The sequence below is a fragment of the Nicotiana tabacum genome, chromosome 4, assembly GCF_000715075.1.
Source record: "Nicotiana tabacum cultivar K326 chromosome 4, ASM71507v2, whole genome shotgun sequence".
NCBI classification, from domain to species: domain Eukaryota; kingdom Viridiplantae; phylum Streptophyta; class Magnoliopsida; order Solanales; family Solanaceae; genus Nicotiana; species Nicotiana tabacum.
In genome coordinates, this window is record NC_134083.1 from 117,550,734 (window position 1) to 117,562,492 (window position 11,759).

An 11,759-nucleotide genomic window follows, 5' to 3' on the forward strand; every position below is an offset into this window, starting at 1 on the left:
GTTGTTAATGATTAGTTGACAATTACTTAAGCTAGCTAGCCCCCCCGAATCTAAAGCAAGACAAGAAAAGTCTCTCGAGAATCAGATGCACATTTCGGTAGACATTTGGAATCTAAATCTTGACAATATCTCGTATGAAAACAACATAAGTGGAATCCTCAGTCTCCTACTGGGGGATCTAGCCCTCTAAGCTAGGATGCTCCTTTTAACAACTCTGAGAAGGACAACCCAAGCCATTTTTGTTTCGTGGATTTCCTTCTCTTTCAAATTGTTGTACGAAAGACATTACCATTCCGTTAAAAACGAGTTTTGTTGCTCAGATATCAAGGGAGGATAAAGTTCTGAGTATTATAATACATACTAATCTCACTCGCTACCAGTTAAATATTTTTAAAAAATACTATCGAATAATCTATATTTCTATTTATCTATCTATACGAATACAAAGACAAAAATAGCCCTAAAATATTGATATACTTTTTTATCCATGTTATTGTTTGACCAAAAAGTGAGACCTTTAGTTAAACTAGATAAATTGAGGGGATAGAGGATAAATCCTAACCAAAGAAAACTAACTCTAGATTGAGGAATCTTAAGTAAGAAAAGTTGGGTTAGGTTAAACTTATCAACTCACTAAGATTACGAGAGTGATTTGAGGATATATGATGAGCTCATATTCCCGGCATCACTAATCTATGATGTAAAAATAAGAAGAGGGGAGAGGAAGCACCATTAATGGCCGTGAGATACCTCTTTATTGATTCCATAGTCACGATTACAAAAATCCCTAATAAGGTGTTTGAACCTTCTCTTATTTACAAGATAAATTCTCTGTTCTCTTCTGTTGAGAGAGAGAGAGGAGGAAAAAAGCCCCCTTCCTTCTAATCCCCCTCCTAGTATATATATTAGCCAATTCCCTTTATCCAGTGGTCATTAACCTATGTGTCGTGATCTATCTCTTGGTGCTTCAGGTGGACCCTCCTGGGCGCTGCAGCTCATACTGCATTCTGAGGATCTTTGGGTGAATCATCCTCGGCCATGGTCGTAGGACGTGTCGTTACGGCCTTGCATCTTCGCCATCACGATCTAACTGCTCTCTCATCAGTCAGTTAGATTTCGATCCATACAGTTAGTCCCTCCGCCTATGGGGGTTGGCGTAGGGCGAGCACCGTGGGCGGACTTTTGCCAATATCAGCTCAGAAATCTGAACGTTTCGGTCGTAGAGCAGGCATATCCCTGAAAGGCAGTGATGTGACATTCAGGATGAACTGTCAGACCAGTATGTCAGTTGAAATGACATTTAATTTGTCAGGTGTCATTATGACGCAAGTTTGCTGAGCGTCGCATCGTTTCTTGTGCCCCTCCCATTACTTTTGTAAAAAGGCGGCGCTTCATTTTTGTAAACCAGTGTTTATGTCTCTATAAATAGGAGGCTTTCATCCTTGTATGGCATTACCCAAATCGTTTTCAAGAAGAATTTTCTGAAATCATCTGTTGTTTTTCACTTGTTCATACTTCTCAGAAGCGCAGGTAACCTTTGTGTCCGTGATAAATCTCCCCCATACGGAGACTTCCGCTTTCATTCATAATGGCTAGTTCTTCTTCGAACCCTAACCCCATTGTCAACACTCCGGTGGCAGAGAACGCTGCCCCCTCCCTTGACGAGGGGGTGAGTCTAACGGAAGACGAGAGTTTTCCGACGATGGATGAGGTGGTGCCCCACCCGGGGAAGCCACGAAATGACTTTAACTATGCCGCCGAGGACGAGCCTGCGCCGGCGCTCTCGGTGATGGATGTTGCGGCACTTGCTGCTTTCAAAATAAAGCGGAGGATCCCGGAACATGTCAAACTTATCTCGGCGGGAGGTGATATAGTTCACCTGCATCGTCCAAGGTACTGCGCCTTCTAACCGTACCCTTTTGTCATTGGATATACGCTCCATCTTCCCCCATTGGCCGAAGAATTCTGCCGTTTCTACGAGGTGTGCCCGGCCCAGCTTACCCCATACATATACAAACTCTTTCTGATGCTTACCAAATATGCTGAGATGGCTGGCCAGGGCGTCTCCCTCCGACACATGATGTACATCTTCATCCCCCACTTCCAAAGGGGGACTATGTTGCACCTCTGCCGTCGGGGTATGAAAAGCTTGGTTGTCGGAATGGACGACAAGACCAATCGTCATTTTAGGGAGAGTTTCATTTTTGTTCGCACGGAGCATCTGGTGTCCAACCCTGCTGGGTTCCCTGAGACGTGGAAATTTGCCCGTGAGTATTCCTTCGCCTTTTACTTTCTACTACGTAGATTAGTTATTCGTATCTGGTGATTTTTCTGACTGGTTATTGGCTGTTCGCTCATTCTATTCTCGTTGAAGCTGAGAGATCGCCCCCTCCGCTAGTTGAGGACATCCGCGAATGGGTGGCTTCGATTTTTCCTCACACGGTAGGGATTCGCGAATGGACGTGTTTCCATGAGAGGTTCGGGCGAAGGCCCATCGTTAGTAAGTTGCTTTGTCTTGGCCATAGCCGCGCTTTTTCACCTTGTAATCTTCTATGCTTTATGCTTACGTGGAGTTTTTTGTTTTGACTGGTCAGAGGGGGCCAAGAAGGGCAAGGGCCCCTACTCTTGCCTTCTGGCAATCGACGTCCACTGCTGCGCCGACCGAGTCGGCATCTAATCCTTCCCCTGCTCTTGCCTTTCGCCAGCCGGCCTCCTCTGATGGATCGGCACTTCGTGTGGTGCTTGATAAGGGTGCTCGAGGCCAGTCCGTTGCGCCAGTCGAGTCGGCGCCTGTGGCTGATTGCACTAAGGACGTTCCTCGCTCAAGCTCTCCGGTTCCTACGGTTCGCTCAGTGGGCGAATCTTCTCGTGATGCAGTCGAAGAGACCCTATCGAAGAGGCAGAGGGTAACATTGGAGGAGACACCTTCGCGTGATGTGCCCTTAAGGGCTAGCCCCGCTGGGATGGTGTCGGAGGGTGTGAATGAGGCCGTCCAAGGAGCGGAGGTGTCACCCGAACCGAGAGTGGAGGGGACTATGATGACGCCTCGGCAGGATTTAGCAGCTACCACCATTATTCAAAGTGGTTCGTCCTTGTCTCAGCAGGCTCTCACTCCCCCTCTAGTCGATGAGATATTGAAGGGCATGGTGGTGGACGATTATGAGTCCGACTCGGACATCAATCCTGAGGATATGTGACTGTTTGAAGAGGGTTTTACCAGGGTTGAGGTGATCGCCGGCAGCCCTTCACGTGTGCTCGAGAATCCGACGGACGTCAACCTTTTGGAGAACACGGAAGATTTGGCGAAGCAGTTTGACCTCTTGTGTTCTGCTACTGAGAGTACGTCTCTTCGAAACCTCAGCGACGCTGGCTTGTCACGCTGTGTGGAAGGGATGGCTTTAAGGGTAAGCTTTTGCGTTTACTTCCTCTGTTTTAATTTTTTTTGTTTCCTGCTGACTCTCTTTCTTTTTTTCTTTTTAGACCTACATGCTGGAGATTGAGAGTGCCCGTCGGGCCGAGACGCGGGCTGAGATCTTTCTGAAGATGGCCGAGAAATACCGCCGATACCGCAACAAGTGTAGGGAGATGCATATGCAGCTCAGAGTGAGTGGTGATAGTCGGTCCCTTAGAGAAGAGCTGGAGAAGAAGGATGAGGACCTGATGCAGTCTATCCGTAGGTATGGTGAGCTCGAGGGGTTGATTAGAGTCAAGGATGAGGAGCTCGAGGTGGGAAAGTGCGTCGCGGCCGAGTGCGAGGCCCTTCAGGCGAGGGTGTCATCGTTGCGAGCTGAGCTCGAGCGAAATGAGGCCAGGGTTGCTCTATTGAGCGAAGAGTGGGACGAAAAGGTCGCCGACTTGAAGAGGAATGTGGCGGAGCTAGAGAGGGCTGAGAGTGCCCGTATCGCGGCTGCAGCGAGGGCGGCCCAGCTGGAGGACACAGTGCGAGTCCTTAGGTCTGAGCGGGAGGCCGAGAGGGGGACGACCGCTATGAAGGAGGCCAGGCTCGAAGAGCGGATAGGTGAGCTCGAGCGGGATGCCTCGAGTTTGGTTGATAAAGTGGCGGCCTTGGATGCTGAGAAAGCTCGGCTTTTGGCTCGGAACTCACAAGAAGTTGCCCTTACTATCGTTCCTTGTCACTTATATGAGACGTGGGTTCATGCCGAGGCCCAGCGAGACATTTACAAAGATTTGTGGATGGCGGGGCGTGTTCCTGAGGCTCTCTTTGAGGATGCTCGCGTGAAGGTGCATGAGGCTCGGCTTGTTTGCAGCTATATCCCGCGACGCCGGAGGTGCCGAAATTGAAGATGGACTCTCTGAAGGTGAAAGTGCTGATGGGGATGGAATAGGTGTGGCAGAGTGAGACTTGTGTGTGTGCTTTTGTATTTGTTTTCATTTCTTTTTTTTGTTCTTTCTTTCTTGTACTTGCTTTTGGGGGTGTGTTTGGGCCCCCTGTGTTTAAATTTTTGAATAAAATTTACTCTGTTTTGGGCTGTATGTCTCTGGCTTTTCTTTCTTTCCCTCTTTCGGGGTTAAGTATTTCGGACCCTTCTGCGATGAGTCCCTATTTTTGATTCGGGAGTTTGGCGTGGTTTGTGTTCGCTTTTCTTCGAGCGGAGCTTTGTTCGAACGAGGTCAAATGTGAGCGAGGTCGAATGTAAATCATTCGAGCGAGGTCGAATGTAAGTAATTTGTGCGAGGTCGAATATAAGTAGTTCGAGCGAGGTCGAATGTAAGTAGTTCGAGCGAGGTCGAATATAAATAATTCGAGCGAGGTTGAATATAAGTAATTCGAGCGAGATCAATTGTAAATATTTCGAGCGAGGTCAAATGTAAGTGTGAAGTGTCGAATGACTTGGAGATGTGCGAAGGACACTATATGTTGCTTTGTTTGTTCACATTATTCGGTGAGCGTTACGTGCTCGTTTAATGTATACATTTGTGAACTTCTCCATATATCTAGCTCTTTTTCGTTCTGCCTGGAGTAGGCGATAGGCGAGGCGTCAAATCACAAACTTGAATTTCGAGTGTGGGCGATAGGCGAGAGTGGTCAGTTGTGATTTTGACGACTCGAGCGAGGTCGAGGGTAACTTTGGCGACTCGAGCGAGGTCAAGTTTAACTTTGACGACTCGAGCGAGGTCGAGTTTAACTTTGGCGACTCGAGCGAGGTCGAGTTTGACTTTGGCAACTCGAGCGAGGTCGAGTTTAACTTTGGCGACTCGAGCGAGGTCGAGTTCAACTTTGGCGACTCGAGCGAGGTCGAGTTTAACTTTGGCGACTCGAGCGAGGTCGAGTTTAACTTTGGCGACTCGAGCGAGGTCGAGTTTAACTTTGGCGAGTGAGGTCGAGTTTAACTTTGGCGACTCGAACGAGGTCGAGTTTAACTTTGGCGACACGAGGAGTGGCGGAGAGCGGAGGGACTGCTCCCGCCTTTCATCGAAAATTTTGTGTGTTGGTTTATTCATGCACCGGGTTGAGTCCCAGCCTGCGTAGTTCCTTCACCGTGTGGCCTCGAGAGGCCGTCGATGGGATGGACGGTGAGTTCAGTATTCAGAAGCTCGCATGTGGACGGTGTTGCACACCTGTGATGGTGAATATATAGGAGAACTCTAATCATCTATGTCCTATCTGCATTGGGACGCTTTCGAGTCTGCCGTACAATTCCTTTCTTATGGAGGTTGCTACTGTTATTGAACTGTATTTGTAAAATAATTCTGCATAAAATAAATTAACATATAAATAGAAATGTAAAAGAAACAGAATTTAATCCGAGCCCACTGAATTCACAGTGTTTCCTTAAGGAATTTAATCCCCTCTTAGTACCCAAGTTGTGGATTATTTCCTCCCAGGATAGAACGAATTACACACTGGTGTAGCGATACTTCAAACACCAGTGTTTCAGCGAACATAAAGATCGGTAGTAAATCACATTTATTGTTGCTTTGTTTGTAACAATGCAGAAGAAAGGAGGAGAAGTCAGAAATTCGTATGGAAAATCTTAGAGAATGGACTGATATTTATAGTCAATGTTGAGCTCAAACTGAAGAGGTGAAACTCTTCAAAACATAAGAGGTGCAACTCTTCAAATCCGAAGAGGTTCCAACTGTTTCTTCAAATCTGAAGAGGTGCAACTCTTCAAAACTTAAGAGGTGCAACTCTTCAAATCTGAAGAGGTGCAAACTGTTCTTTAAATCCGAAGAGGTACAAACTATTTCAGCCATATTGTAAATGTCTTTTACAAAAAGCGAACGGCATATACTATTCCGTTGGATTTAATATTAATATTCCGTTTACAAAAAAAGGGCTATTTAATAACATTTCTGTTAATATTTTCTACTAACAAATAAATTTGGTCCAAAAAATTAATCAATCAATCGATCATTTGACCAAATCCAAATCCGAAGCCAAAGCTGAAGCCGAAGCCGTAGCCGTAGCCGCGCAGAGCAAGCGACGACGACGACGACGCGAGACTTGCCTTCTTCTTAACTCTTTAAGAGCTAGAAGAAGTGCAATTGTATATATACCCATCAAAATCTTTTTCTCTTGCAATATGGGACAATGTCCCTTTGTCAAGGAGGGAAACTCAAATATTTTTAATTTCCCTCCATTTACCATTCACCCTCTTTTAAGCTACATTTAAGCTTAAAACCCCAACAATCCCCCACATGACTGGGGAATAGCTATATCACGAAAATATGAATGAAAAACTGTGTGATTCGCAAGCAAGGATTAATTGTATCTGGATAAGTAGGTTTCCCTTTGAACTTTCCGTAATGAACTTATGTCAGATATATTCGGTCAATCGGTAGATTTGATATCTTTGAACCGTCGAACTTTGGTGTATACCTAGACAACCATAAGTCACACAACCAACCCTTAACTGTCTTTGGCTCTCATTATTGTGTTCATTTCAGCCATGAACACCGCCTGGTTTAATAAGTGCGTAGAGAATTGGCCTTACAAAATTCTCCTTGAAGCGGCTAACACTTCACACTTACATAGGTGATTCCTAAACGTGTCATCCCGTAGATACACTATTTGATATACCCCGTATCAAATTTAGAAATCATTAAAAAGCCTTAATGCTTTATCCTTGGTACTGAACATTGTCTCATCACGAGAATGGACCAAACTTTTAGTTGATAATGTTGAACCGTCATTAATGACTTTGTTTGATCTCCTTGAACCTAGATCTTAGGATCTCCAATCTTCTAGGTAGAGTTACCGCCACAATGGCTTGTTCTCGGCCATAGTCCCATTCCCCTCGATGATTTCTCAACTACCTCTCTAGTTAGGCCTTTTGCAAGTGGATCCGACACATTATCGCTTGACTTTACATAGTCAATCGTGATAATTCCTCTAGAGAGTAATTGCCTAATAGTTTTATGTCTTCATCGTATATGACGAGATTTACCGTTATACATCACGCTCCCAGCCCTTCCAATTGCCACTTGACTATCGCAATGTATGCATATTGGTGCCAACGGTTTGGGCCAAAATGGAATGTCTTCCAAGAAATTCCGGAGCCATTCAGCTTCTTCACTAGCTTTATCTAAGGCTATGAACTCAGCTTCCATTGTAGAGCGGGCGATACAAGTTTGCTTGGACGACTTCCAAGATACCGCTCCTCCACCAATAGTGAATACATATCCACTTGTGGACTTAGAATCAGTTGAACCGGTGATCTAATTTGCATCACAGTATCCCTCAATCACCGTAGGATATTTACTGTAGTGCAGAGCAAAGTCCTGGGTATGTTCTAAATATCCCAAAACTTGTTTCATTGCCATCCAATGAGATTGACCTGGAATGCTCGTGTATCGACTCAATTTGCTTATAGCACAAGCTATATCTGGTCGTGTACAATTCATGATATACATTAAGCATCCCAATACACGAGCATAATCCAATTGTGATATGCTTTGGCCTTTGTTCTTTGCTAATGCAAGATTCACGTCAATTGGAGTCTTTGCAACTTTAAACCCTAAGTGCTTGAATTTTTCAAGTACTGTCTTAATATAATGAGATTGTGACAATGCCAGGCCTTGAGGAGTCTTATTGATCTTAATCCCCAGAATTAAATCAGCAACTCCCAAGTCCTTCATATCAAACTTGCTAGTTAGCATACGATTAGTCGCATTTATATTGGCAATGTCATTACTCATTATCAGCATATCATCCACATATAAGCAAACAATGACTATGTGATTTGGAACATTTTTAATGTGTCACATTTATCACATTCATTTATCTTAAAACTATTTGACAACATTGTTTGGTCAAATTTTGCATGCCATTGTTTGGATGCTTGTTTTAGTCCGTAAAGAGACTTAACAAGTCTACATACCTTATTTTCTTTACCTGGAACCACAAACCCTTTAGGTTGTTCCATGTATATTTCTTCCTCCAAATCTCCATTTAAGAAGGTTGTCTTAACGTCCATTTGATGAATTTCAAGACCATAAACTGTAGCTAATGCTACTAACATTCGTATGGACGTAATTCTTATAACTGGAGAGTATGTATCAAAATAATCAAGACCTCCTCGCTGTCTATACCCTTTGACTACAAGTCTTGCCTTATATTTATCAATAGTGCCATCATCTTTCATTTTCCTCTTAAAAATTCATTTAGAACCCAAATGTTTATTTCCAGGAGGAAGATCAACCAATTCCCATGTATGGTTGTTTAATATGAATTCTATTTCACTATTGACTGCCTCTTTCCAAAATAATGATTCCGAAGAAGACATAGCTTCTTTAAATATTCGAGGCTCATTTTCCAATAAGAAAGTCACAAAATCTGGTCCAAATGAAGTAGACGTTCTTTGACGTTTACTACGTCTTGGATCCTCCTGATTAAATGTACTTTGTTTTGTTTCTTCCCGAGGTCGTTTAGATCCTTCACCAATCGACTCACATTCCTTTTTATACGGGTATATATTTTTAAAGAATTCAGCATTATCTAATTCTATAACCGTATTATTATGAATGTCAGGATTTTCTGATTTATGAACCAGAAATCGATATGCTTTACTATTGGTCGCATATCCTATGAAAATACAATCAACGGTTTTCGGTCCTTTTTTTACTCTTTTGGGTTTAGGAACTTGCACTTTTGCCAAACAACCCCACACTTTAAAATAATTCAAGTTGGGCTTCCTTCCTTTCCATTTTTCATATGGAATGGATTGTGTTTTGCTATGGGGTACTCGATTTAGTGCCAACTTAAACGAGTTTTCTGACAAAATTGCCGGAGTAATCAAACAAGCTCGGAAATATCGCCATCGGAGCGATAGTAGCATGACAGAGAAAAAGCAACAGTGGCAATGGAGCTTTTAGCTCATCGCCGGAATGTGATGACCCGATAGGTGGTTTTGAGCACTAGCATTTATTTCTGTGTATCGAGACCTCTCATAGCTTGCGTGGTCCATGTCATTTTTCGGAAAGCTTTATGTGAAATTTTGAAGAAAATAAGATTTTTGTCTTTAAAAATAATTAGAGTTTGCCACGGTCAACTACTTAGTAAACGACCTCGGATCGATTCTTGATATTTGATGTTACTTTGATGAATTAAGCGAGCGAGCAAGTTTGTATGATGTTATTTCATGTGTGTGATTGTTTGGATTGGAGCTGGGGGGTCTCGGGTGTATTTCAGATTGATTTTGGACCATTTTTGGCCTTGTAGAGTTACTTGGTTTTCTAGTGCATCACGAAGGGGAAATTGTGGAGTGGGGCAGGTTACTCTACGCGAACGCAAGGGTCAGACAGCGAATGCGAAGGCTTGGGGGACTGTACTTCGCGAACGTGACAGACCTCATGTGAACATGTAGGTTTGGGATATTTTGGGAGGGCAGGTGAGGTCACCATCGCGAACGCGTTCTCTTGATCGCGAACGCGGGGGCATGGCTGGGGTGATGCGTTCGCGAACGCGGTGCTTACTTTGCGAATGTAAAGGCCAAATGGCATGTGTACTTCGTGAAGCAGAGAGGTGCTCCGCGAACGCGAAGAGCACCTGACGCCCAGTTAAATAAAAGTTGAAAATCGGGATTTCATTATCTTTCACCAATTTTGAAACCTAGAGCACAGATTGGATGGAATTTTAAAGAGATTTGCATCCCAACTTCATTGGTTAGTGCTAATCAACTAGTTTTGATGTATTTACATAAACACTCATTGATTTTCAACCTTAAATTTAGTAGTTTCAAAGTAGAAATTGGGGGTTTTGGGTAGAATTTAGGATATTGGTAAAATTAAGATTTAGACCTCGAATTGAGGATACATTTCGAAACAAATCACGTATCTAATGGCTTGGGGGTGAATGGAAAATTAAAATTTGGTTCGAATCATAGATTTTGACGAAGGGTGTTGTCGTGGTGAGGAAGAGTGAAAAGCACGAAGGGTGTTGTCGTGCCTCATTGGCATATTGATATTATTGATTGAGTGAATGTTAGGATAAAGCACAAAGGGTAATGTTGTGCATATGATTATTTATCATGAGAGGTTAGAGCACGAAGGGTGATATCGTGCATATGAATTTTTATTTTGATCACGTGAAGTTGAGAGAAGAAGAACGAAGGTTGATGCCATGCACTTGCATTTATCTGATATAGTAAGGATAATAGTAAAGCGAAGGGTGATTCCATGCGAGTTTATTGATTTTATTGATCTACTTGATATTTGGCAATGTGAAATTTGACTTGGTAGTTTCGTTGCCCGTTTTGGAAAGAGGTTACTTTATGATTCTTTAATTACTGTTTCTGTCTATTGTTCCCTATACTTGCCCATACTCCGTTGTTTCATTTGACTCTTTTCTTGCTATTTTGTATACACACTCTCTCTCTCTCTCTCTCTCTCTCTCTCTCTCTCTCTCTCTCTCTCTCTCACACACACACACACACACACACACACACACACACATATATATATATATATATATATATATATATATATATATATATATATATATATAATGCTTAGGTTTATTGTAGGTGACTTATCTTAGCCTCGTCACTACCTCGTCGAGGTTTGGCTTTATACTTACGGAGTACATTGGATCGGTTGTACTCATACTACACTCTCGCACTTCTTGTGTAAATCCTGACATCGATACCAGCGGAGCCCCGAGAGGTCAGTTACTGCATTTGTGATTCGAGGTAGAGCTGCATCCCGTCTGCAAGCCTTGGGTCATTATCTTGCCTCTATTGTACAATTTTCACTTTATTCGGACAATGTTGCTTTCTTTTGGAACCTTGTATTTAGTTGGATGTAGAAGCTTATGTAGTTGTGACACCAAATCTTGTGGTGGTTTTACGTTAGATAATGATTTTGAACTTATTATGTTTTCGTAGTGTTGGTTCATGTTATGTTATTTGTTCAGCTGTCGGTTATTTATTGCTTTTCTTTGCATATTTCTTGTTGTGTTAGTTTGCCTAGCAAGTGCTATTAGGGAGCATCATGACCCTTGTTGGTTAGGATATTGGTTAGTGACAAGTTGGTATCAGAGCACTAGGTTTCCTTGGTCTCACGAGTCATGAACAAGCTTAGTAGAGTCTTAAGGATCGGCACAGAGACATATGTACTTATGTTCTTGAGGCTATAAGGCTTTAGAAAATTTCACCTTCTTTCTTTCTCTAACATTCGACTTTATTTTATCTTTGAGTCAGAATCATTCTATTTTTATTCTTTCACAGATGCTGAGGATACATACCTCATCAGTAGCCAATCAGGAGTCGGAGCCCCAGGCTGCGGCCACTACCAAG

The 11,759-nt window shown here is 43.0% G+C and overlaps 1 protein-coding gene across 2 annotated transcripts; it reads left to right on the forward strand.

The window, feature by feature from the left end:
- Positions 1 to 702: 702 nt before the first annotated feature.
- LOC142180360 (uncharacterized) lies at positions 703 to 4,483 on the forward strand. 2 transcript variants are annotated; one of them, XM_075252359.1, is made up of 3 exons: positions 703 to 2,500; positions 2,595 to 3,404; positions 3,481 to 4,483. In XM_075252359.1, exons 2-3 carry the CDS (start codon positions 3,393 to 3,395, stop codon positions 4,300 to 4,302), a joined length of 834 nt encoding a protein of 277 aa, XP_075108460.1. In that variant the 5' UTR covers positions 703 to 2,500; positions 2,595 to 3,392; the 3' UTR covers positions 4,303 to 4,483. The 2 variants fall into 2 exon arrangements, with proteins under 2 accessions (XP_075108460.1, XP_075108459.1); XM_075252358.1 differs by having other exon boundaries at positions 703 to 3,404.
- Positions 4,484 to 11,759: the final 7,276 nt, after the last annotated feature.